Genomic DNA, 27,790 nt, shown 5'->3' on the forward strand with positions numbered 1-27,790 from the left:
GAAGCCAAAGTCAGCAGAAATATGGATGTTAACCATCTAGGCACCTCCTCCATGTTACCTCATTTGCAGCGAGTTCATGGCATTTATATTACAAGATTATAATATAATTAAAACCCCTGTCATCAACCTCCTCATCAGTGAGCAAAGGTACAGTGTTGTCCTTCCCAAAAAAATGTTTTGTGTGGACACAGAAAAACCAAGCACTTCAGTCACAAAAGTGGCAGTCCCTGATGCTGAAGTGCTTGATTTGTTAAACTGTGAATGTCCTTTTTAAAATCAGACAAAATTATGGGTGGACATCCAAGGACAATTCCATCTTGCACCACTTTTCATTTCTGCACTGCTGTGTAGCAACATTTTCATAGATGTGCTATAAACTGCCGCGTGTTTGTGCCGCTGCTCTGTCTGGTAGTAACCAGCCAGCTCACTGCAGCCTTAAACTGGATAAAAACAATATTGTGAACTGTGAGGTGGTCAAAACTGACTGGAAATGACCGGAAATTAATGTTATTGAGGTTAATAATAATGTAGGAACAAAAAACGCCCAAGTAATGTGATTTTTGCTTGTTTTTTGTGATTTAGAAAAAAAATACAGATTACAAACCAAAACACAGGGATCGGAACACATCTCTACTGTATATACACGCCTATACTGTGTATGCGGGGTCTCATGGGTCTTAAAATCAACATACAGTACAGTATATATGGGTAAATGAGTGTATCTACGTTAATTTGTGGTGATAAGATGTTGTATTGACACAAACCCAGCCTGTCATTTGCTATTGCATTAAGTGCCTGTTACTGTGATACCCCATGCTGTTTGTTCCCACACTTTTGCCACTACCAGCTAGGGGGTCTATTTACTAAGCCTTGGACAGTGATAAAGTGTACGGAAATAAAATACCAGCCAACCAGCTCCTAACCTTCACTTTTCAAACACAGCCTGTAACATGGAAGTTAGGAGCTGGTTTGCCGGTAGTTTATCTCTGTCCACTTTCTCTCTCTCTCCCTCCATGCTTAGTAAATAAACCCCTAAGGCTGTGATTCAGGGCCTGATTAAAGGAGGGGCAACAAGGATGGTTCCCCTGGTGCCCCCACATATTAGCGGCCCCCAAACACTCTCTCCGCAATCGGGCACCGCTGGCACTTAAATTGGAGCACAACATTCAGCTATGTCTACGTTGCCCCCCGTATAGGTGCAACTGCAGTCAGTCAAATCCCATGAGACAATAACTTTCACCGTCTGCGGCCACTAGGAATATGAAAATGTACAGAAGCTGAAATTAAGGTGGCGCCATTTTACTCTCATCTCCATCCTCAGCGACGCTGTCTGTCTGATTGTGGCGGGTGGGAGGCTTTGTCTTCATGGGGTTCCCGGGCAGGATCTCCCCAACCTACACCCTGTGGGGCAGCAGCTTTGAGTCAGAGGCTGAGCGCTGGTGCCTGAACCGGCAGCAACCAAGGCACACTGCAGTGCTCACATTTATGGGCTCATTTGTCAATGAGTGTAAATTTCACCGTGAGTGATAAATTGCACCAGCCAATCACCTCGTAACTTCCATGTCACAGGTTGTTTTTGAAAAATGACAGTTAGGAGCTGGTTGGCTGGTACAATTTATCACTCACAGTGAAATGTATCACTCATTGATAAATGAGCCTATTAGTATATTATAATAATTACACCATTATATCACTTTTATTGATAGGGGCCCCCACAAGATTGTTGCCATGGGGTACCCAAAGACATAAATCCGGCCCTGCTTTGAGTGCTGGCACTCGCAGCACATTTGGGAAGAGAGGCGCACGTCATCATACTTCCACATATTGGTTTATTCTCTTTGTGTGCATGTACTTTGCGTTTGCCAAATTACAGTAAGTTCAACTTGCTATCAGGATCTGTCCGAGAGAACCTAAACACATGCACCGATAGCAGTCCTGGATCTTTTCCTTTAATTGTGCTTACAGTAACTGCAATTAAACACATTCATCAGCTTGTCACATATACCGTTGCTACTTTTTGTTTTCTAGCACCATAATAATTACAGCCACCTGTCATCTGAGATTTTATCAGGGTCATGTTGATCCCGAAAAGCTGTGTGCACCATATGTCGCCAACATGTCCAACATGCTGCAATCACATGTACCGTTTTCCTGTCTTCCGTTGCTAGGAGGATTTTCCATGTGCCTTTGTGCTGTCTGTCATTAGCACGAGCACACATACCAGAAATAACAGTTCATGGTCTAGAAAATCAAAGACAAAAATGCACAGCGGGTGATGAAAGGGTTTTCATATCTTACAGTTACATTTTGATTTAAAGTAATCACGCATGTACACACAGCGGTAAACAATGGCAAATTGTCATCCGATCAGAATAAATTAGCATTTTGACTTTCCGGTGTCAAATGAATGTTAACGTCTTCAGTGCTGGGGAAAAGCCAGAGCTATAGGATGTGTTAGAGTCTCAGTTCTCTTTCTTTATTTTTTACTTTTTTTTTTTATTACAAAAAGAGATTTTAAACTTAGAGCAGTCAAAGCTTGTAACATTAGATAGAATAGTAGCTGACAATAGAAACATAGAAACATAGAATTTGACGGCAGATAAGAACCACTTGTCCCATCTAGTCTGCCAAATCCAATCCCCCCCCCCCACCCCGTTTTTTGTTTTTTTGTAACCATATTTTTATCTTAAACATTGCTGTTGTCTAAATATTCTCTGTAAAGTGCTGTAGAGTTTGTTAAGGTTATATATAAAAAGCTATTAATAAATTAGAGGATAACAAAAGTGCAGCATTTTATTCAAATACATTTCTGGACTTAGTGATAATATATATAGGTATACAGCGCTAAACAATTTCACTATGTGAATATGTTTTTAATAAACAATTTAAAAATGAACATAAATCAACATGTAAAATATATAGTTAAAAACAATCAGTTGACATATACCGGTTGCTGGACTTGTAAAATCCTCCACATAAAACAGCTCTCCTATTATGTGCGAATGTGGAAGTTCATATTTATAAATAAGGACAACCATCAAGTGATTTCCAAATTAATAAGTCAATTGGTATGACACTTTACCGATCCTGTGCTCCAATGTGAGGATCCAATGAAAAGAAGGTTTCCGTATGGCAACGGCAATGGTAAAAGGATTCTGGTTCACAGTTAGCAGGAAGATGGCAGTGGTATTGTACTGTATGTCTGTGTTCCAATTTGAGGAATCCAAGTGGGCAGAGACCCATGCAGCAATGATGATAAGCATTGGTAGGTGGATCCTGGTTCACAGTATGCAATGGTCGGTTCGGTCATCCTTGGTGGTATCACTGAGAATAATACTGCTGTGGAGAAAGTCCAGCAATCCTGGTATCATAATCACTTATGCGTTTCGCTGCTCCAGGCAGCTTTATCAAAGTTAAACTGACTCTCCTGTTAAACTGACTTCCCTTTTATAGGGGAAATGATGTCACCTATTAGATTCTACTAATCACCAATTAAAACCAATAATCCTTATGTACAATAATTTTACAGTGATTTCGTAATAGAAACAGTAGTTGCAACCCTACAAATAATAGGATAGTGACATTTTCATAAAATTCATAATAAAATTAATAAATCATAAAAACTGAGACAAAAAGCAGGCTATGGTTTACCTCAATAGGTTCCTGTCACATGATTGGAATACCGGTCATGTGACTTGTGTATTTACATTGTGTTGCTAGCTGTATTGTTAATGGAGCAGGCACCCACCAGTCAAAAACACTGATCGCGGCTGTGACCACGTGATCAAAAGCTGCAGTCATGTGACTGTGTGTTTACATGAAGTTACTGGCTGTATTATTAGTGGGACGGTTACCCACCAATCTACAACATTGATTATAGCCGTGACCACGTGACCGATTGCCGCGGTCACGTGACCGGAGAGAAGGGAAAAATGTATTTAATATAAGGGTGCAAGTTTATATTATTAATTGTATTATTAGTTAGGCTGTATTAATAGTGGGACAATCGCCCACCAATCTACAGTGTTAATCACAGCCGTGACGACATGGCCGGGAGAAGTGGTCACGTGACCGAAGAGAAGAGAAAGGAATGTCTGTTTAGTTCCAGACTGTCATGACTGAGGTTTTGTGAACCCGGTGTTAGTGAAGTCTGTGCGGGCGACTGGAGGATTATATGAATACTACCACTGACCTGGTTTGGGAGTGTTGTGGACTCGGGGTTTCTTCCGGTGACTGGGAAGAGGAACCGCAGCAGAGATGGCCGAATCTAGGTTCTCCTCATGCAGGATTAGGTCGGCAGACAGGAGGCACGTGTGGACGCTGAAGGTCTCCTGAAAGACAGAACTGGAAAGGCGCTGATGAATCAGTGAAGATACCAGGTACAACTGCGCTAAAGTGCACTGGGTGCTTGGAGACACTGAGATGCTTGGAGACACTAAGGTGCTAGGAGGCGCGGAGGCGCTTGGAGACACTGAGGTACTAGGAGGCACGGAAGTGCTTGGACGCACTGAGGTGCTTGGAGGTACTGGGGTGCAAATAGACACTGGGGTGCGTAGAGACACTGGGGTGCGTAGAGACACTGGGGTGCGTAGAGACACTGGGGTGCTGGAAGCACCGAGATGCTGGAAGCACCGAGGTGCTGAGGCACGGAGATGCTGGAGGCATGAGGTGCTGAGGCACAGGGGTGCTGAGGCACGAGGTGCTGAGACACGGAGATGCTGGAAGCACGGAGGTGCTGAGGTACGGAGATGTTGGAAGCACGGAGATGCTGAGGCACGGAGGTACTGGAGGCACGAGGTGCTGAGACACGGAGATGCTGGAAGCACGGAGATGCTGGAGGCACGAGGTGCTGAGGCACGGGGGTGCTGAGGCACGAGGTGCTGGAAGCACGGAGGTGCTGAGGCACGGAGGTACTGGAGGCACGAGGTGCTGAGACACGGAGATGCTGGAAGCACGGGGGTGCTGAGGTACGGAGATGCTGGAAGCACGGAGATGCTGAGGCACAGGGTGCTGAAAGCACGGAGGTACTGGAGGCACGAGGTGCTGAGTCACGGAGATGCTGGAAGCACGGAGGTGCTGAGGCACAGAGGTACTGGAGGCACGAGGTGCTGAGTCACGGAGATGCTGGAAGCACGAGGTGCTGAGGCACGAGGTGCTGAGGCACGGAGATGCTGGAGGCACGAGGTGCTGAGGCACGGAGGTGCAGAGGCACGAAATGCTGAGGCACGGAGGTGCAGAGGCACGGAGATGCTGGAGGCACGAGGTGCTGAGGCACGGAGGTGCAGAGGCATGGGGATCACAGGGATACAGGAGCTCTGGAGATCACAACTCTAGAGAGCTCAGCTTTAAGGCTCACACATAGCTGTGTGTGACACGAGGAACTGGCCCAGTTTCTAACTCAGCCTCCTGATTTATACTTCCTGGTCCTTGGTCATTGGTGAGCAGGATTAGGTGATGCAGACAGTCTCAGGCTGGCAGAGGATTGGACAACTCTGGGTCAGGTGAACAGTCACTGTCATGTGACTACTCTAGCCAAGGCTGTGATGTAGAATGAGGCCTAGCAGGCCGAGAGAACACTGAAGCCTGAACTTCTGCAAAACATAGGATGCTGGCTTTTAGGCCCAAACCTCAAACCACTGAATTCAGCCTCACACAGGAGATCACCACAGGTGGAGCTAATTAACCATTACCTCTCAGGCAGAGAACTCAGGAAAACTCATAGTGCTGACAAGCTGTTTAACTCAGTGAGAAAAAGACACAGTATCCAGGACAGATGGCAGGGGTAAGTCACCAAATATGAAACCTACAGTCAGGATTGTGACAGTATCCCCATCTTCAAGGGTGGACTCCGGACACCCATCTTGAATCTTAGAGGAACTAGAGAAATTCATACAGAAGAATTTAGGACCTTCGTTGATGCCTCTTCTTCTTCTTACGGGAACATTTGGTTTTGTCCAAGGACAGCGGAATCTCCTGTAAAGAAAATCCTTCCTTAGAAAACATGGGGCCTTCCATGAAAGGAGTAGCATCATGAACTGGATCAAATTCAGAGTCTGAGTCCAAGTCTAATGGAAGATATGAATCTCCCTTAGATACACAGTTTGCAGATGAAAAGGAGGTGCACTGGAGTATTAAATTCTCTGGGCTAGGAGAGACTCCTACATGAGCAATTTTAATGGTTGGATTCTTACCGAAGGAGATTCTTAGATTATCCCTGGGAGGACAGAACAAACTTCCTTCTGCATTCCCTTTAGAGCATGATTCTTTTACAGAGTCAGATTCCAAAGGTTTAAGACTAAATTTTTTAACCACAGCATTACTAAAAGTCTGTAAGTCATGGAACACAGGATCATTACTCTCAAAAAGCATGTTGGCCCACTCCAAAGCTCTTCCTCTGAATGCCAGGAACAGATATCGAGTAACGTTGGAAGGAGTTACTGCACCTGAAGGATCAGACTCCATCCGAGAGAGAAATTGTTCAACCAGAGCGGCATATTGCAATAAATCTCCATCAAAGTAAATAGGTGGAAAACCATCAGACGAAAGCTTAGAGGCTGAAACTGAAGAAAGCTTTGGCTGGACGAGTAAGACTGGATTGGATCCGAGGATACTTGAATTGGCTGGAGCCAACAAAGACTGACCAAGCTGGTCCTGGAGTATCGCTGGACCGGATGGAACTGGGACGGACTGACCAGGCAGGGCCTGGAGTATTGCTGGACCGGCTGGAACCGGGACGGACTGACCAGGTGGAGCCTGGAATATTGCTGGACCAACTGGAACCGGGACGAGCTGAGCCCTTTCTTCACGGGGTTGAACTAGGGCAGGAGCCCCCTCTTCACGGGGCTGGGCTGAGGCAAGAGCCCCCTCTTCACGGGGCTGGGCTGAGGCAAGAGCCCCCTCTTCACGGGGCTGGGCTGAGGCAAGAGCCCCCTCTTCACGGGGCTGGGCTGAGGCAAGAGCCCCCTCTTCACGGGGCTGGGCAGCACTCTGTAGACTTTCTGGCTGGGCAGCACTCTGTAGACTCTCTGGCTGGGAAGCACTCTGTAGACTCTCTGGCTGGGCAGCACTCTGTAGACTTTCTGGCTGGGCAGCACTCTGTAGACTCTCTGGCTGGGAAGCACTCTGTAGACTCTCTGGCTGGGCAGCACTCTGTAGACTCTCTGGCTGGGCAGCACTCTGTAGACTCTCTGGCTGGGCAGCACTCTGTAGACTCTCTGGCTGGGCAGCACTCTGTAGACTCTCTGGGGCTGGACCCTCTGAACCCCTCCCTGGGGCTGGACGCTCTGAACCCCTCCCTGGGGCTGGACGCTCTGAACCCCTCCCTGGGGCTGGACGCTCTGAACCCCTCCCTGGGGCTGGACGCTCTGAACCACTCCCTGGGGCTGGACACTCTGAAGGCGCCCCTCCTGGGGCTGGACACTCTGAAGGCGCCCCTCCTGGGGCTGGACACTCTGAAGGCGCCCCTCCTGGGGCTGGACACTCTGAAGGCGCCCCTCCTGGGGCTGGACACTCTGAAGGCGCCCCTCCTGGGGCTGGACACTCTGAAGACGCCCTTCCTGGGGCTGGACACTCTGAAGGCGCCCCTCCTGGGGCTGGACACTCTGAAGACGCCCCTCCTGGGGCTGGACACTCTGAAGACGCCCTTCCTGGGGCTGGACGCTCTGAACCCCTCCCTGGGGCTGGACGCTCTGAACCCCTCCCTGGGGCTGGACGCTCTGAACCCCTCCCTGGGGCTGGACGCTCTGAACCACTCCCTGGGGCTGGACACTCTGAAGGCGCCCCTCCTGGGGCTGGACACTCTGAAGGCGCCCCTCCTGGGGCTGGACACTCTGAAGGCGCCCCTCCTGGGGCTGGACACTCTGAAGGCGCCCCTCCTGGGGCTGGACACTCTGAAGGCGCCCCTCCTGGGGCTGGACACTCTGAAGACGCCCCTCCTGGGGCTGGACACTCTGAAGACGCCCTTCCTGGGGCTGGACACTCAGACTCCTCTGTGACTCTAAATGGCTTGCGAAGAATGCAGTCTTTAACAAAATGACCGGAATTTCCACAGTAAAGACAGAGGTGTAGCTCCCTACGCCGCTGACGTTCAGCTTCAGAGAGCTTGGGCCGTGGATAGCTCTGATGAACAACTTTTCCTTGCACAGAGGAAGAGACTCTATTAACTGGTTGGGGCAAAACAGGATCAACAACGTTGGTAGTATTCCTGAAGAGATCAGGCATCACAGAAGGAATACTAGACAAAAGTTCTTGTAACTGTAATAACATCTGGTAGAAAATCTGCAGTTGGTCAGGAGTCCTAGTGCAGAAGGTCAGAGAATCTCTGGAGAAAGAATTCCGCTGCAGACACTGTGCCAACTGATGCTGAGTCGACTCCAGACCTTCCAAGCGTCCTGCGATATTGCTTAGGAGGCCCTGCGTCAGACAAACACTTTCAGCCGGGTCCATGTGGCCAGTTCCTACTGTCATGACTGAGGTTTTGTGAACCCGGTGTTAGTGAAGTCTGTGCGGGCGACTGGAGGATTATATGAATACTACCACTGACCTGGTTTGGGAGTGTTGTGGACTCGGGGTTTCTTCCGGTGACTGGGAAGAGGAACCGCAGCAGAGATGGCCGAATCTAGGTTCTCCTCATGCAGGATTAGGTCGGCAGACAGGAGGCACGTGTGGACGCTGAAGGTCTCCTGAAAGATAGAACTGGAAAGGCACTGATGAATCAGTGAAGATACCAGGTACAACTGCGCTAAAGTGCACTGGGTGCTTGGAGACACTGAGATGCTTGGAGACACTAAGGTGCTAGGAGGCGCGGAGGCGCTTGGAGACACTGAGGTAATAGGAGGCACGGAAGTGCTTGGACGCACTGAGGTGCTTCGAGGTACTGGGGTGCAAATAGACACTGGGGTGCGTAGAGACACTGGGGTGCGTAGAGACACTGGGGTGCGTAGAGACACTGGGGTGCGGAGAGACACTGGGGTGCTGGAAGCACGGAGATGCTGGAAGCACGGAGGTGCTGAGGCACGGAGATGCTGGAGGCACGAGGTGCTGAGGCACGGGGGTGCTGAGGCACGAGGTGCTGGAAGCACGGAGGTGCTGAGGCACGGAGGTACTGGAGGCACGAGGTGCTGAGACACGGAGATGCTGGAAGCACGGAGGTGCTGAGGTACGGAGATGCTGGAAGCACGGAGATGCTGAGGCACGGAGGTACTGGAGGCACGAGGTGCTGAGACACGGAGATGCTGGAGGCAAGAGGTGCTGAGGCACGGGGGTGCTGAGGCACGAGGTGCTGGAAGCACGGAGGTGCTGAGGCACGGAGGTACTGGAGGCACGAGGTGCTGAGACACGGAGATGCTGGAAGCACGGGGGTGCTGAGGTACGGAGATGCTGGAAGCACGGAGATGCTGAGGCACAGGGTGCTGAAAGCACGGAGGTACTGGAGGCACGAGGTGCTGAGTCACGGAGATGCTGGAAGCACGGAGGTGCTGAGGCACAGAGGTACTGGAGGCACGAGGTGCTGAGTCACGGAGATGCTGGAAGCACGAGGTGCTGGAGGCACGGAGATGCTGGAGGCACGAGGTGCTGAGGCACGGAGGTGCAGAGGCACGGGAATGCTGAGGCACGGAGGTGCAGAGGCACGGAGGTGCAGAGGCACGGGGATCACAGGGATACAGGAGCTCTAGAGATCACAACTTTAGAGAGCTCAGCTTTAAGGCTCACACATAGCTGTGTGTGACACGAGGAACTGGCCCAGTTTCTAACTCAGCCTCCTGATTTATACTTCCTGGTCCTTGGTGATTGGTGAGAAGGATTAGGTGATGCAGACAGTCTCAGGCTGGCAGAGGATTGGACAACTCTGGGTCAGGTGAACAGTCACTGTCATGTGACTACTCTAGCCAAGGCTGTGATGTAGAATGAGGCCTAGCAGGCCGAGAGAACACTGAAGCCTGAACTTCTGCAAAACATAGGATGCTGGCTTTTAGGCCCAAACCTCAAACCACTGAATTCAGCCTCACACAGGAGATCACCACAGGTGGAGCTAATTAACCATTACCTCTCAGGCAGAGAACTCAGGAAAACTCATAGTGCTGACAAGCTGTTTAACTCAGTGAGAAAAAGACACAGGATCCAGGACAGATGGCAGGGGTAAGTCACCAAATATGAAACCTACAGTCAGGATTGTGACAGTATCCCCATCTTCAAGGGTGGACTCCGGACACCCATCTTGAATCTTAGAGGAACTAGAGAAATTCATACAGAAGAATTTAGGACCTTCGTTGATGCCTCTTCTTCTTCTTACGGGAACATTTGGTTTTGTCCAAGGACAGCGGAATCTCCTGTAAAGAAAATCCTTCCTTAGAAAACATGGGGCCTTCCATGAAAGGAGTAGCATCATGAACTGGATCAAATTCAGAGTCTGAGTCCAAGTCTAATGGAAGATATGAATCTCCCTTAGATACACAGTTTGCAGATGAAAAGGAGGTGCACTGGAGTATTAAATTCTCTGGGCTAGGAGAGACTCCTACATGAGCAATTTTAATGGTTGGATTCTTACCGAAGGAGATTCTTAGATTATCCCTGGGAGGACAGAACAAACTTCCTTCTGCATTCCCTTTAGAGCATGATTCTTTTACAGAGTCAGATTCCAAAGGTTTAAGACTAAATTTTTTAACCACAGCATTACTAAAAGTCTGTAAGTCATGGAACACAGGATCATTACTCTCAAAAAGCATGTTGGCCCACTCCAAAGCTCTTCCTCTGAATGCCAGGAACAGATATCGAGTAACGTTGGAAGGAGTTACTGCACCTGAAGGATCAGACTCCATCCGAGAGAGAAATTGTTCAACCAGAGCGGCATATTGCAATAAATCTCCATCAAAGTAAATAGGTGGAAAACCATCAGACGAAAGCTTAGAGGCTGAAACTGAAGAAAGCTTTGGCTGGACGAGTAAGACTGGATTGGATCCGAGGATACTTGAATTGGCTGGAGCCAACAAAGACTGACCAAGCTGGTCCTGGAGTATCGCTGGACCGGATGGAACTGGGACGGACTGACCAGGCAGGGCCTGGAGTATTGCTGGACCGGCTGGAACCGGGACGGACTGACCAGGTGGAGCCTGGAATATTGCTGGACCAACTGGAACCGGGACGGGCTGAGCCCTTTCTTCACGGGGTTGAACTAGGGCAGGAGCCCCCTCTTCACGGGGCTGGGCTGAGGCAAGAGCCCCCTCTTCACGGGGCTGGGCTGAGGCAAGAGCCCCCTCTTCACGGGGCTGGGCTGAGGCAAGAGCCCCCTCTTCACGGGGCTGGGCTGAGGCAAGAGCCCCCTCTTCACGGGGCTGGGCTGAGGCAAGAGCCCCCTCTTCACGGGGCTGGGCAGCACTCTGTAGACTTTCTGGCTGGGCAGCACTCTGTAGACTCTCTGGCTGGGCAGCACTCTGTAGACTCTCTGGCTGGGCAGCACTCTGTAGACTCTCTGGCTGGGCAGCACTCTGTAGACACTCTGGCTGGGCAGCACTCTGCAGACTCTCTGGGGCTGGACCCTCTGAACCCCTCCCTGGGGCTGGACGCTCTGAACCCCTCCCTGGGGCTGGACGCTCTGAACCCCTCCCTGGGGCTGGACGCTCTGAACCCCTCCCTGGGGCTGGACGCTCTGAACCACTCCCTGGGGCTGGACACTCTGAAGGCGCCCCTCCTGGGGCTGGACACTCTGAAGGCGCCCCTCCTGGGGCTGGACACTCTGAAGGCGCCCCTCCTGGGGCTGGACACTCTGAAGGCGCCCCTCCTGGGGCTGGACACTCTGAAGGCGCCCCTCCTGGGGCTGGACACTCTGAAGACGCCCCTCCTGGGGCTGGACACTCTGAAGACGCCCTTCCTGGGGCTGGACACTCAGACTCCTCTGTGACTCTAAATGGCTTGCGAAGAATGCAGTCTTTAACAAAATGACCGGAATTTCCACAGTAAAGACAGAGGTGTAGCTCCCTACGCCGCTGACGTTCAGCTTCAGAGAGCTTGGGCCGTGGATAGCTCTGATGAACAACTTTTCCTTGCACAGAGGAAGAGACTCTATTAACTGGTTGGGGCAAAACAGGATCAACAACGTTGGTAGTATTCCTGAAGAGATCAGGCATCACAGAAGGAATACTAGACAAAAGTTCTTGTAACTGTAATAACATCTGGTAGAAAATCTGCAGTTGGTCAGGAGTCCTAGTGCAGAAGGTCAGAGAATCTCTGGAGAAAGAATTCCGCTGCAGACACTGTGCCAACTGATGCTGAGTCGACTCCAGACCTTCCAAGCGTCCTGCGATATTGCTTAGGAGGCCCTGCGTCAGACAAACACTTTCAGCCGGGTCCATGTGGCCAGTTCCTACTGTCATGACTGAGGTTTTGTGAACCCGGTGTTAGTGAAGTCTGTGCGGGCGACTGGAGGATTATATGAATACTACCACTGACCTGGTTTGGGAGTGTTGTGGACTCGGGGTTTCTTCCGGTGACTGGGAAGAGGAACCGCAGCAGAGATGGCCGAATCTAGGTTCTCCTCATGCAGGATTAGGTCGGCAGACAGGAGGCACGTGTGGACGCTGAAGGTCTCCTGAAAGATAGAACTGGAAAGGCACTGATGAATCAGTGAAGATACCAGGTACAACTGCGCTAAAGTGCACTGGGTGCTTGGAGACACTGAGATGCTTGGAGACACTAAGGTGCTAGGAGGCGCGGAGGTGCTTGGAGACACTAAGGTAATAGGAGGCACGGAAGTGCTTGGACGCACTGAGGTGCTTCGAGGTACTGGGGTGCAAATAGACACTGGGGTGCGTAGAGACACTGGGGTGCGTAGAGACACTGGGGTGCGGAGAGACACTGGGGTGCTGGAAGCACGGAGATGCTGGAAGCACGGAGGTGCTGAGGCACGGAGATGCTGGAGGCACGAGGTGCTGAGGCACGGGGGTGCTGAGGCACGAGGTGCTGGAAGCACGGAGGTGCTGAGGCACGGAGGTACTGGAGGCACGAGGTGCTGAGACACGGAGATGCTGGAAGCACGGAGGTGCTGAGGTACGGAGATGCTGGAAGCACGGAGATGCTGAGGCACGGAGGTACTGGAGGCACGAGGTGCTGAGACACGGAGATGCTGGAGGCAAGAGGTGCTGAGGCACGGGGGTGCTGAGGCACGAGGTGCTGGAAGCACGGAGGTGCTGAGGCACGGAGGTACTGGAGGCACGAGGTGCTGAGACACGGAGATGCTGGAAGCACGGGGGTGCTGAGGTACGGAGATGCTGGAAGCACGGAGATGCTGAGGCACAGGGTGCTGAAAGCACGGAGGTACTGGAGGCACGAGGTGCTGAGTCACGGAGATGCTGGAAGCACGAAGGGGCTGAGGCACAGAGGTACTGGAGGCACGAGGTGCTGAGTCACGGAGATGCTGGAAGCACGAGGTGCTGAGGCACGAGGTGCTGGAGGCACGGAGATGCTGGAGGCACGAGGTGCTGAGGCACGGAGGTGCAGAGGCACGGGAATGCTGAGGCACGGAGGTGCAGAGGCACGGGGATCACAGGGATACAGGAGCTCTGGAGATCACAACTTTAGAGAGCTCAGCTTTAAGGCTCACACATAGCTGTGTGTGACACGAGGAACTGGCCCAGTTTCTAACTCAGCCTCCTGATTTATACTTCCTGGTCCTTGGTGATTGGTGAGCAGGATTAGGTGATGCAGACAGTCTCAGGCTGGCAGAGGATTGGACAACTCTGGGTCAGGTGAACAGTCACTGTCATGGACTACTCTAGCCAAGGCTGTGATGTAGAATGAGGCCTAGCAGGCCGAGAGAACACTGAAGCCTGAACTTCTGCAAAACATAGGATGCTGGCTTTTAGGCCCAAACCTCAAACCACTGAATTCAGCCTCACACAGGAGATCACCACAGGTGGAGCTAATTAACCATTACCTCTCAGGCAGAGAACTCAGGAAAACTCATAGTGCTGACAAGCTGTTTAACTCAGTGAGAAAAAGACACAGGATCCAGGACAGATGGCAGGGGTAAGTCACCAAATATGAAACCTACAGTCAGGATTGTGACACAGACATGTGATTGAAATTGCGATCACCTGACCTAGAAAGTACTATACAGGGGAAGGCATTAGTCATGTGACGTAAACAAACACCTTTTTACTATCACTATATTCTAAAGAAGCTTATTCATAATAGTATTATAAGCAGATGATGGTTACATAATATGGTGGCACTAATAACAGATAAAAAAACTGAAAAATATATGAAACAGATGTAATCACCACATAACAAAAAAACTCTCCTCACTCAATAGAGTGGGTGTACCTCGCGCTTGATAAAGTTGTTTCACCTGAGCAGCTGTATAAATCGGATAGTCAATCCAAACAAAACAGAAAACAATTGTACTAAAAGTACTAAAAACAGCGCTAGTGATAAATCTGTGCAGACAGGTGTATATGATCAATCAACAATTTATTACAAATAAAAATAAAATAAAATGAATAATAAAATTGCTATTTACTACAGCAAATGTGTTGTTTAATATGAATTTAAATACTTTAAAAACATAACTGACTGTAATGTATCCAAATGGACCTGATAGAGGACATTTGAGTTATTGTCCAGTTGTTGGTGGACCTCAATGTTCCTTAGCCAAATGCAAGAGACTGTTTTTCCACAAATAGTTACCAATCCTGGAGGTGACAATAAGGATTCCCTGGCGATGATCAAGCAAGGCACAAATTTCAATGCACCAGTTGTGGGAAATGAATAAGTCCTCCGTAAAGCAATAGGATGGAAGTGCAGACGAGTCCCAGGCTATTTAGAGATCCACTGTCCAAGTAGTCTAGATAATATAATGTCAACAGGTCCAACAGGTAGGTCCTTACGCGTTTCGCTGTCTTCCAGGGGCAGCTTACCGTTTTTTGGGGACTGTCCCGCTGTCCCACCCGCGGGTCGAAGTGTCCCGTGGTGGGGGGGATGCAGTTGGGAGGCTCTGTCATGCACTGCTCTGCTTAGCAGAGCAGCGGTGAATAGATGCTGTGGAGACAGAGGGAGAGGGGGCATGCCAACAGCTCACAGAGCGCTGGGCATGCCCCCTCAGTGATGAAAATGGGGGCATGGCTCGCGATTGCGGACCCTCCCATGAAGCCACGCCCCTTTTTACATAGGCCACACACCCTTTTCAGGCGCGTGAAGATGTCCCTCTTTAGGGTAAGCAAATGTTGGGAGGTATGATGATGACAAGTAGTACATTTCATTTTTACACATTTAAAAAAACCTTTTTGCTTAGCTATGATGCTATGATGTTGTTTTGGTTTTCTCAGATTTTGTTATAGATTTCATAAAGCTGGGAGCTAAAATGGTTTTCAAGGATCTGTTTTTCTTAAAAATGAAAGTAGGATCTGGAGGAATATTTATTTATTAGCAGTTTCTTATATAGCGCAGCATATTCCGTTGCGCTTTACAATTAGAACAACAATTATAGAACAAAACTGGGCAAAGACAGACAGACAGACAGACAGAGGTAGGAAGGCCCTGCTCGCAAGCTTACAATCTATAGGGAAATAGGCATTGATACACAAGGATAGATGCTACCTGTTACATAATGGTTCCCCAGGCTGCTAGGTTCTTAATGGGTTGTATATGATATGATCACCCAGCAATGTTGGAAGACAAAATGTGAGTTTATGTGGACTGTACAGAGGGGATGTAACTTGATAGGGAAGCTGTTAAGGTTATGTGTGTGGGTCTGAAATTTGGTAGGCTTGTCTGAAGAGATGAGTTTTCAGAGAACGTTTAAAGGTTTGGATACTAAAGGAGAGTCTTATTGTGCGTGGGAGTGCATTCCACAGAGTGGGTGAAGCCCGGGTAAAGTCCTGTAATTTGAGTGGGAACAGTAATACATGTGGATGAGAGACGCAGATCTTGTGCAGAGCGGAGAGGTCTGGTAGTGAGATAATTTGAAATGAGTGAGGAGATGTATGATGGTGCAGTTTGGTTAATAGCCTTGTATGTAAGTAAAAGTATTTTATATTTGACACGGTAGAAAACCGGTAACCAATGCAGGGACTGACAGAGCGGATCAGCAGATGAAGAACGTCTGGCGAGGAAGATTAGCCTCGCAGCTGCATTTAAAATGGATTGAAGTGGTGATAGCCTATGTTTGGGAAGACCAGTAAGGAGACTATTACAATAATCAATGCGGGAGATGATGAGTGCATGGATTAGAGTTTTTGCAGTATCTTGTGTAAGATAAGGGCATATTTTGATATGTTTTTAAGGTGCATGTAACATGATTTAGAGACAGATTGAATGTGTGGAACAAAGGACAGTTCAGAGTCAAGGTTGACACCTAGGCAACGAGCTTGTGGGGTGGGATGGATAGTTGCATTGTCAACAGTTATAGCGATATCAGGTTGGTAACTACTCTTAGCTGGTGGGAAAATAATTAATTTGGTTTTGGAAATGTTGAGTTTGAGGTGGCGAGATGACATCCAAGATGAAATGGCAGACAGGCATCCAGTGACACGAGCCAATACTGGTGGTGACAAATCTGGGGAGGATAGGTAGATTTGAGTATCATCAGCGTACAAATGATACTGAAATCCAAAGGAGCTGATTAGTTTACCAAGAGAGGAGGTATAGATTGAGAAAAGCAGAGGACCTAAGACTGAGCCTTGCGGTACTCCAACTGATAGAGGTAGAGAAGAGGAGGTAGAATCAGAGAAGTGAACACTGAAAGAGCGATTAGATAGGTAGGATGAGAACCAAGAAAGGGCTGTGTCCTGAAGACCTAGGGATTGTAGTGTTTGTATGAGAAGAGAGTGGTCAACAGTGTCAAAGCAGCAGAGAGATCTAGAAGAATAAGTAGTGTGTAATGGCCTTTTGATCTAGCAGTGACTAGATCATTCACTACTTTGGTCAGTGCCGTCTCTGTGGAGTGTTGGGCACGAAAGCCTGACTGAAGTGGGTCCAATAAGTTGTGCGAGTTAAGAAAGTGTGTAAGGCGAGTGTAGGCAAGCCTCTCAAGTAGCTTGGACTGTGTAGCTGAGAAATGGGACGGTAGTTAGAGAGTGTGTTTGGGTCAGAGTTGTGTTTTTTAAGAATGGGAGTAATGACTGCATGTTTAAACAGAGAGGGAAAGATACCAGTAGAGAGAGAGAGATTACAGATTTCAGTTAAGGTTGGGATAAGCACAGGAGACAAACTTTTGCTGACCTGTGAGGGTATAGGATCAAGAGGAGAGGTAGTGGAGTAGGAGGATGAAAAGAGTGTTGATACTTCATCTTCACTTGTGGGATCAAATGAAGAGAAAGTGCCAGAGGGTTCAGATAGGGAATTGAGCAGGTCACTGGCTGAGTTAGAGCATACCATTTCATCTTGGATTTTATCAATCTTATCCTTGAAGTAGGAAGCAAGTTCTTGTGCACGGATAGTAGCTAGTGGGGGAGGTGAGGGAGGGTAAAGAAGTGATTTAAATGTATTAAAAAGTCGCTTGGGGTTGTTGGCATGATAAGAGATGAGAGATTGGAAATATGTTTGTTTGGCAGTGTCCAGGGCCTGACGATAGGAGTGGTAGGTAGTCTTATATGTGAGAAAGTCACTTGGATTCTGAGATTTCCGCCACTGAAGTTCTACTCTCTTAATATGTTATCGTATCTAAGTTCATTATAGTTTTTCTTTATTATGCGTTTCTTTATTATACATATATTTCTGGACTTATTTCTACTAGTTCTCTGGATTCTGGCAACAATATACAGTACATGTCCATTTTGTATCATATCTTGTATTGACCTCCTCTTCCATGCAGCCCCCCGAGTGCAGTGGGCCCCCTCTTCCATACAGCCCCATGTGCAATGGGCCGTCTATTCCATGTAACCCCACACTCCCTGCTGTCTCTGGCAAGTGGGTCTGCATAAAACAGCAAAGGCTATACATAATTTCCTTTTAATGTGTGGCACCATCTTCCCGAAGGTATCACTAGGAAGATGGCACTATGTAGGAGGGGGGACTCACTTGTCGAACCATTTATGTGTGCTCTTAGTGCAGGGTGGGTGGGTGATTCACATCATTTAGCTCTGTCTCCTCCATACCACGCCACAATTCCCAGAGTCTCCCCATCTTGCCCGCTTCACTAATAAATGGGCAGGATACATAAGAGCCACCTACTCTTCTAGGGGACTACTCAACAAATTGCGAGTCTCCCATGACTTCCAGGAGAGTAGGCAAGTATGCTGTAGTACATATTGAGAAACAATAAACACAGGAATTTTCTGTCTTTTTCATTTGGCAACTTAATCTACCCCTAGTACATGGACCCATGTGTTTGAAAAAGTACATTTGCAAGCTGATTGGATGGTACTTAGGGGGAGATACTGTATGTCAATGCTTGGCATGAGATAAAGTGGAAAGAGATAATGTACCAGCCTTCTAACTGTTATTTTACAGGCTGTGTTTGAAAGTTAGGAGCTTATTGGTTGGTACTTTATCTCTTTACAAGGTTTGATACATACCCCCCCCGACTCTAACTTTGTAGCCTCTGATGCCATGATTAAGTGTGGGTAAAAAGCACATGTGATTAGTGATTTCAATCAACCTCTACCCCGAAATAACCTCCCCCCATCACCCTTTGCCTCCCCATCATCCTTTGCACTCCCCCACTGCCTCTCCCTGTCATCCTCTTCCTCTCCTTATCACCCACTGCCTCTGCCTGTCATCCTTCCCCTTTTCTGCCTGCCAGCCATTGCCTTTCCCTATCAGCCCATTGGCGTTTCTACAATGGGTGCAATATGTGCGGTGCACACTGGCCCCTGGGTCCAGGGGGGGGGCCACGCTGCACACACTGCACCCATTTAAATACTTTCCTTACCGGAGTCCAGCAGCAGGCGCAGCGATCGTGGAGGATATCGCCACCAAAATGGCCACCCTGCATGTGTGGTAGCCAAATTGGTCTCTGGATCATGGCGGGCGCCATGTTTCCGGAGACCTGCGCATGCACAGTAGACTCTGGCACAATGCCGGAGTCTACAGCGCCGTTCAGAGGAGAGAGCCCACCCGGAGGTGCACATGGGCCCCTTCCTCTGTAGAAACGCCCCTGCATCAGCCACTTGGGGCCAAATGTGAAAGAGTGAGAGTTTCAAAAAGTGAGAGATTTGGTAAGGTTTTGCAGTTTTTCTTAAAGTGGCAATCATTTACACAGCAAGATCAACCTGGTTTTGCAGTGTAAATGATTGCCACTTTAAAAAAAAACCCTGAAAAAACTTACCAAATCTCTCACTTTCTGAAACTCTCACTCTATTACATTTGGCCCTACATCTCCATGTCACCTGCTGCCATATGGCATATTATTGACTTGGTGTGGGGTGGAGGTGGGGGCCCAAAGCATTATTTTGCACATGTACCCACCACTCACAAGTTCCACGACTTTACCACCCCCCGTTGTTTATTTATGGGAAGCAGTCAAGGGTACCGCTGGAAGTCACACATGTGTGTACCCACGGTCACACATACGCAGTAGCACTACCAAGTCAGACTAGTTTCACTTGCTACTAAGTAGAGGTGAAAGTATTTATGTGGATAGCTGATCTTCGGATCAGCTGTTTCCACCCAAGGGCAATGTTGAACTGCCCTGACGCTTCTTGCAAATTAAATACTGTAATTATAGGGGGCAGCCCTGCCCCAATTATTTAATAATGAATAGTCCCTTTATGAGGGCAGTTATTATGCATTAAATAAGGAGGCAGATAACTATGCTAATTCTCTTCTGGGAAAATACTGTTTTATTAATATATTAATAGGAACACTATTGTTTATTTTTGCTAAGAAAGCAATAAAATGTTTTAAATATATTAAAATGGCAAAATTAATTGTTAATTTGTGTTTAAAAATGTTTTTTAGGATGATGGCATCACATTGGCCCTCATTCCGAGTTGTTCGCTAAGTTTTTCGTTCGCACAACTTATTAGTAAAGTTGCGTTAATGTAGTAATTTTGCGAACATCCGCCCCCAACGTATTTTTGCTCATTCGCACACATTATTACACAAAGTGGGCGTACGCCAAATGACATCGCAGCAATGCGAAATCGTCGCAGCAATGCGAACCCATCGCATTAACACATACTTCTTCGTAAAAAAACTAAGTTGTAGTAGATTTACACATTTTTCAGTTAAAGTGCTCACTTTTGCAGAGAAACGCAGCTGAATTTGTTTTTTTACTATTTCGTGGACTAACACCTTCCAATTAAAAGTCCACAAGCCCTCATCAATAACAAATCCAATTAGTGAATGAATTGAAATGTTCATGATCAATTAAGTATTTGTTTAAATACCTGAAGAACACTTTGTAGCCATAAAAGAGCCTCCTTTTATTAACATGTTTAATATAAATATAGATGTTTGCAATGTGCTTGTTCTAATGTGTTTTCTGAATTTATTAAAGTTGAGTTTTTGTATGTGAATGAAGGTGTTTGCATGTTTATTTAGCCAATAACATGTTTTAGTTGGTCTTTTAAAATAACTTACGTTAGTTGTTTGAAATGTTTAAGGTAAGAAATGTTTGTTATGCAATCTGGTGTTCCTTTATTGCATTAATAAATAATAAGGAGTCGCAAAAGTATTTAAATGTAATAGTTTATTTTTTTTCTAAAGTTGAATAATGTTATTTTTTTTTTTTTATAAAACAAACAATTAACATATTTTTTCCATGTCGTCAACAAGTGCCAACAAGGCCTGGAGATGGTGCCTCATATTTGTAAAAATATACTGTAACGATGTGGGATCTCCAACGGCAACATCTGAAATTAAGAGATAACATAAACATTACTAACTTACTCACATTGCTTATTATCCAAGCAAGGCACAAAGCACACTTTAATGCATGCAGGTCCAAACTGCATTCCTCCTGCTTGTGTGAAACTACATATACCAGCATGCGTTGACTCAGTTTTGGGGCCAGGGAATGCCAAACCTGTGTAAGGGCATGCTGGGATGTGTAGTTTTTCCACAGTTGCAGTTGCGCAGTTTGGACAGGCCTGCTTAATGGCAAAGTTGATACATCATGACTGTTTTATGGTACAATCATTAGCATAAAAAAACGCAAGCCTGCTCAGTCTTTTTTTGTTACTTATTCCAATTTTAAAGACCATGGGCTACATTTACTACTATGTGAGTTCATTTTAAGATGTAGCGTTGCCCATAGCAAACAAGCCAAAATAAAATTATTTTCTTGTAGAAGTGGTTCCCCAATTGTAAAGATTAATTGTATTGGTTGTTATGGGCGACATCCCATGTTAAAGTTATGTTCCATCTTCGTCACTGTTACACCATGTTGGCATTCATTACCATCTTTTTGTTTTTTGTTTATTTTAAAGGGGTTTGGTCCTGCCTCCTCACACTGCATATCAACATCTTCCGAAGGCCAACATATCATAGCATTCCCACACTCCCTGAAAGCTGCCCTTACTAAATAAGTGCAAACAGGTTTGACTAGAACAATTAGTCATTTTGTGAATGTAACTTTCACACAACAAATCAGTGTGTCATTAGGCTGCATAACAAAGTGAAGCATGTGATTTGTAAGTGCAAATATTCAGACTACACAGGCCCAAGTGTAAAAGGCCAACAACATACTAAACTCCACTCAGGTCTAACTGTTTACCATAAAAACTAACACATATAAACCCTGTTGTCCTGGCAACCCTGGCTACCTAATGAGTGTCAACCTAGAGTGGACACACAAAACATTGCACACATACACACTGTACATATAATGACACTCACAAATATGTAAAGGCAACATGTACACCATGATGAAAATAACAAATATTTGTCCAGGGTCCAAGAATTCAAACAGTACAACACTGCATGTTTTGGCATTGTAAGTGTAAGTGGGTAATCATTTTTAAAAATCAAAAAATAAACTTACTTTCCACGGCAACATCAAGACTCCCTGAACGGTCTTCAGGGGCTTCCTCTGCCCATTCACTGGGTGGGGATGTTGGCTGGATGGGGGAAGGCGGCTGGATGGGGGAAGGAGGAGGGATTGGGGAAGGAGGAGGGATTGGGGCAGGAGGCTGGATGGGGGAAGGAGGCAGGATTTGGGCGCAAATTTCAGAGGGGGGGTCTGATTGAGAGGGCGAGGGGGGCGGAGAGAAAGTTAAGGCAATAGAGGGTGAGGGGGGTTCAGATGGGGATGTAGAAGTTGAAGGAGAAGGGGTATGGGAAGGAGGAGAAGGGGTCCCAGAAAGAGATGGAGAGGTGTGGTGAGAAGGGGAATGGAAAGTGGAGTGGGCCAGGGAAGCTGAGGGGGACTGGGAAGCTGATGGGGACTGGGAAGCTGATGGGGACTGGGAAGATGAGGGGGACTGGGAAGATGAGGTGGACTGGGAAGCTGAGGGGGACTGGGAAGCTGAGGGGGAGTGAGAAGGGGAGGGGGAGTGAGAAGGGGAGGGGGAGTGAGAAGGGGAGTGGGAGTGGGAAGGGGAAGGGGGCGGAGAGTTGTGCCGTTGTTGTCCTAGAATGATATTATTGACAACATTTGTTTTACATGAGAAATTACATAGTATTCAATTTGTTTTTTCAATGTTCTGTTCCATGTTAAATTCATTGTTTTTTTTTAAAGAAAAGCAAACATGTTAAGATCCTCTTCATGTTGGCCACAGCAAACAAAATGAGTCCAAACTTTTACTTTGAAGCTCATTCCTTAATCTAGTCCATTGAGTCATCGTGATTGGTCTAGGCAACATCACCTGATTACTATTCAAGGCACCTTATTATATAGCCAGCACTGATCAAGTATTTTGGTCCAGTTTCCTGGCTGCTTCTTATTTCTTGAAAACATGCACTTGTTTGGTGTCACTTTGCTACAGTCAGTACTGTTTTCCCTAACCACACACACTGTCCTAATTTCCAAAAAAGGACACTGAAGGTTGCAATTAGCCTACCACTTACTGTAAAATGTGGGTAATTCCAAGGGGATTACAGCAGGAATTTAGTTTGCAATTGGCCAAAAGCATGTGCACTGCAGGGGTGGCAGATATAACATGTGCAGAGAGAGTTAGATTTTGGTGGGTTTGGAAATTATGGGCAGGGTAAATACAGGCTGCTTTATTTTAACACTGCAAATTATTTTGCAGATTTAACACACCCCACCCAAATCTTACTCTCTCTGCACATGTTACATATGCTTCCCCTGCAGTGCACATGGTTTTGCCCAATTGTTCAATAAATTCCGGCAGCACAAAACTTGGAAATTCAGCCATTCGCACAATTTATGCAAATAATCTTATGTAATGTAACTTACTTCGTGTATGCAGAGCACGGATTTGCTGGCGGATCTCCGCCAACAAATCGGGAGTCCTCCTGCGGAGATCACTCCACCTCCTCTCAAGCTGGATGATTGTCCGCCTGCTGCGGACGCGAGTCCGCAGCAGGCGGCGGACCTCCGCGTAGGCCTCGCGCTTCACCCGATTGGGGATGAAGCGCCCAACGCGGCCTACGCGGCGGTCCATCACCGCAACCAGCACGCGGAGCTCCCGCCTGGTGAACGGTGCTGCACGCATCATGGCAATGGCGTTTTCCTTATTTGGGCATATATTTATAGTGTCTGTTAGCATGTGATTGGTCCAAAATCTATGTTGTCATTTCTAATAACTTTATTGATCTTTGCAATGCTGTGAAGAGCAGAGTGTTATTTCGCACGAGCGGAAATTCGCATTAGCAGAAGCGAAAATTTTTATAAAACCACATTTAAAAAAAAAAACACACACAGAGACACAGAGTTTATTTAAAATTACTATACATATCTGTGTACTCACCACAGTTCGTGTGATCATTCAGCTGGACAGTCACAAAGTGTGAAACATTGAGTATCATTTGTTTGTGTGTTTGGTTACATAATCAGGATTTGAGGATATAAAACAAATAAGGACACTATTTAGCAACATTACAGTATTTTAATTTCTAACTAAACATTGTAAGCTTAACGTGATTTTGGATTTAGAAGAAAAAAACAATTACCCATTCCAACACAACAAAAGCCTTACCCAATCACTTTACAATATCATACAAAATGACATCATTGTTTAAAAAACATAAGCATACTGTGTTGTATTATTTGTTCAAATAGAAAATATAAAAACACTATACCTGAAATATTCGGCAACAATTCTTGCCCTCACTTGGCTCCCCCTCCGTGTCACACTCCCCCCACCGAAGCGTCGACCAACCCCTGGCTCCTCATCAGGCAATTCCTCTGCCTGAGGAAGCTCTACACTACTCCTTACCGCGATATTATGTAGTATTGCGCACAGGACCACTATTTTACTTGCCATCTCCGGCGAATACATGATGTCGCCACCAGTGCGGTGGAGCACACGAAACCGCCCTTTAAGGACACCAATTGTGCGCTCCACCAGCTGCCTAGTGGCAGTAAGCGCGGAGTTAAATGCCATCTGTGGTCCTGGCCTGGGATTACGGTAAGGAGTCATGAGCCAGGGGGTGCAAGGATATCCACGGTCTCCTGTTGGAAGAAAAGCCAAAATTTTGAAATATTAAATTTGTCAAGTTACTTTTTTTTGAAAAAAATATTTGAGCAACAACTCACCCAATAACCACATGTCTGCTCGTTGACTTGATCTTAATCTCTGCCATATCCCTGATTGTCTAATGACATATGCATCATGTGAACTTCCAGTAAATTTTGCATTCAGGGAAAGGATCTGGAGGGATGGCCCACAAACAACCATTACATTCAGAGAATGAAACAGTTTCCTGTTTCTATAAATTTCTTCATTATGTCTTGGTGGCTGAATAGCAACATGTGTGCCATCCACAACCCCAATAACATGTGGGAAGCGACTACCACCTTCCTCAAATTGCCGCTTCACCACATCTAGGGCACCAACATCCAAAGGCATATCAATGAATTGCTTCACCCGCTTTAGGAAAGCCTGGCAGACACGCCGCAGGACCTTACTGAACTGGCCCTGCGACATGCCAACCAGGTCTCCCACAACATGCTGATATGAGGCTGTAGCCAAAAAATGTAACACTGCAAGGAATTGTGTCAATGGTGGTATTGCTGTAGGATACCGAATTTCAGACTCCAGATCACTCTCTATTATGGAGAGAGTGTCTAGGATTAGATGTGGTGGCAGCCTGTATCTACGCACCACCACATCATCTGGCATACCAAAAAGTAGGACACGGGTTCGGAAAATTGGTGGCCTAGCACGCCTCCGTTGCCTTGGTTGATGAGGAGCCGGCTGTGGTTGTGGGGCTGGCGGTTGGGGTGGGAGTGCTGGCGTGGGTTGGGGAGGTAGGGCTTCTGCAGCAATAAATATTGACATAACACACTTTTTTGAAAAAGAAAAAAAACGAGGTGAAAAATACAAAAACAACTTATAAAAAATATTCAAAAATAAATGTTGTAAAAAATGTTGGGGAAACTTACTGCAGGAGCGTACATTTTTTCTGTGTTGAATTCATGGCCAAAATGTGAAATTAATAAAAAGAAAAAAAAAATGTTATTTTTACAAATAAAAAAAAAAAAAAAATTTAAACATTTCTGAGCATCAAATACATCACAAACACCAATTAAAAAAACAAAAAACAAAAACAAAAGCATTTAGTAGCTAGTCCAGGAAAGACAAACACTACTTTGCAGATCAATCCTGGGAAACAAAAATTCTATTTTAGACAAAATGGAAAACAAACAGAATCACCACACTTTTAAGAAACACAAACAGCAAACCAAAACACAGGCCAAGGGCACTTACCTGCTCCAAAAAAAAGAAAGACTTGGTGTTCAGTAGCACACCCAGAAAATAAATGAAACCAGGGATATTTCTCCCAAAAGCAAACACCTACAAGAGAACACAAATGACAGTCAAAAAACAGCATACAGACCATTAAAACAAACAGGCACCAACACAGGCCAAGGGCACTTACCTGCTCCAAAAAAAAGAAAGACTTGGTGTTCAGTAGCACACCCAGAAAATAAATGAAACCAGGGATATTTCTCCCAAAAGCAAACACCTACAAGAGAACACAAATGACAGTCAAAAAACAGCATACAGACCATTAAAACAAACAGGCACCAACACAGGCCAAGGGCACTTACCTGCTCCAAAAAAAAGAAAGACTTGGTGTTCAGTAGCACACCCAGAAAATAAATGAAACCAGGGATATTTCTCCCAAAAGCAAACACCTACAAGAGAACACAAATGACAGTCAAAAAACAGCATACAGACCATTAAAACAAACAGGCACCAACACAGGCCAAGGGCACTTACCTGCTCCAAAAAAAAGAAAGACTTGGTGTTCAGTAGCACACCCAGAAAATAAATGAAACCAGGGATATTTCTCCCAAAAGCAAACACCTACAAGAGAACACAAATGACAGTCAAAAAACAGCATACAGACCATTAAAACAAACAGGCACCAACACAGGCCAAGGGCACTTACCTGCTCCAAAAAAAAGAAAGACTTGGTGTTCAGTAGCACACCCAGAAAATAAATGAAACCAGGGATATTTCTCCCAAAAGCAAACACCTACAAGAGAACACAAATGACAGTCAAAACAAAGAAGCACAGGTTTATTTTCACAAATGGACTTGCAAAATAGTTATGTTTTTAAAATATTTAAAACAATAAATTTTTAATAAAAATTTTTAACAAAAAAAAAAAAAAAAAAAAAAGAATCAAGAATACTCACAAACGAAAAAACGCATAACAAATGCAACACTGTCTAGATTCAAAACGCAAACAAAATGACAAAGGTATGCTTGACAATTACTCACTCTGCAAATTCCACAAGCACCTTCACGCACAAGCCAACAAACAACTGAAACTCCAAACTACCTACACTCACAGCGTGCAAAGTAGGCCCTTAAATAAGCAGTGCAATCATTAACCAGAATAACAGTGTACAGCTGTGTGAATTAACGATTCACACGTAGGTATATAAGCACACACCTCGGCGTACACACGTCATCACAAACATGGCTTCTCGTGAGCAAATCGCTGCAGAGATGGACCGCATTGCAGAGCAGGAGATGGCATTGCGGAAAAGACGCATAGATTGCCAACGGCGCATGCTGGAATACGCCTCTGCGGATGTTGAAGAGGCAGGACCTAGTACTCTGCAAATGTCTGCTTCTGAACCACAACAATTGACTGGGGATACTCTGCCACACACACAAAGTGACCAAACTGAGGGAGAATTGGCTTTAGCCACACAAACACAACAGACAGAAGCTGCTAGTGAGGAGGAAGATGGTGATGAACAACAAGAAACCTCACAGGCTACCTCCAGACGGAAGAAAAGACAGCCTGCATTCACTAAGAGGGAGTTGCGTGTCTTGGTCACGCAGGCCATGTCCAAAATCCATAGAGGGCCAAAAAACATGGGGGCTGCTTCAAAAGAACGAATCTGGAGAGACATCACCAAATCTGTGAATGAAGTTGGCTCTGTCGTCAGAACATCACAGGAAGTGAGACGACGGTAAGTGCATATTGACAGTCCTTTTTCTGTGCTAAGTTGACTAAAAAATGTAGTTACATGTGATCAGAGGCGGGTTGGCCATAGTGTTTACAGGGAAGATTCCCGGTGGGCCGGTGCATCCACAGGGCCTGTTCTGTTTGAGGACATGTGGTCCTTTTTATAGACATAATGAATAAGATGCTAAATAATTTGCATATGTGAAAATGACTTTGCCACTTAGCCTGTGATTGCAGATGATCTAGTGTATGCTCTGTCTGCCTGCTTGGCTGACATATAAGACTGAGTGAATAGTGA

At 46.5% G+C, this 27,790-nt stretch overlaps 1 protein-coding gene and 1 long non-coding RNA gene across 3 annotated transcripts in view; one reads left to right on the top strand and one right to left on the bottom strand.

Annotated features, from left to right (window-relative positions):
• Positions 1-27,790, top strand: part of LOC134929403 (uncharacterized) — a 198,008-nt gene that overhangs the window by 49,346 nt on the left and 120,872 nt on the right. The window lies entirely within an intron of this gene.
• Positions 22,099-25,461, bottom strand: LOC134929402 (putative nuclease HARBI1). Of its 2 annotated transcripts, XM_063925046.1 has the most exons (5): positions 25,445-25,461; positions 24,596-25,346; positions 24,139-24,511; positions 23,808-23,829; positions 22,099-22,504 (listed from the first exon to the last, which is right to left on the bottom strand). In XM_063925046.1, exons 1-4 carry the CDS (start codon positions 25,457-25,459, stop codon positions 23,826-23,828), a joined length of 1,143 nt encoding a protein of 380 aa, XP_063781116.1. In that variant the 5' UTR covers positions 25,460-25,461; the 3' UTR covers positions 22,099-22,504; positions 23,808-23,825. The 2 variants fall into 2 exon arrangements, with proteins under 2 accessions (XP_063781116.1, XP_063781114.1); XM_063925044.1 differs by lacking the exons at positions 22,099-22,504; positions 23,808-23,829 and having other exon boundaries at positions 24,012-24,511.

This window comes from Pseudophryne corroboree, chromosome 5 (assembly GCF_028390025.1).
Source record: "Pseudophryne corroboree isolate aPseCor3 chromosome 5, aPseCor3.hap2, whole genome shotgun sequence".
NCBI classification, from domain to species: Eukaryota; Metazoa; Chordata; class Amphibia; order Anura; family Myobatrachidae; genus Pseudophryne; species Pseudophryne corroboree.

Excerpts from the sequence above, each read along its gene's own strand:
- LOC134929402 (XM_063925044.1), bottom strand. Across the intron at positions 24,512-24,595 it reads AGCAGACATGTGGTTATTGG|GAGACCGTGGATATCCTTGC; the intron begins GTGAGTTGTTGC and ends TTCTTCCAACAG.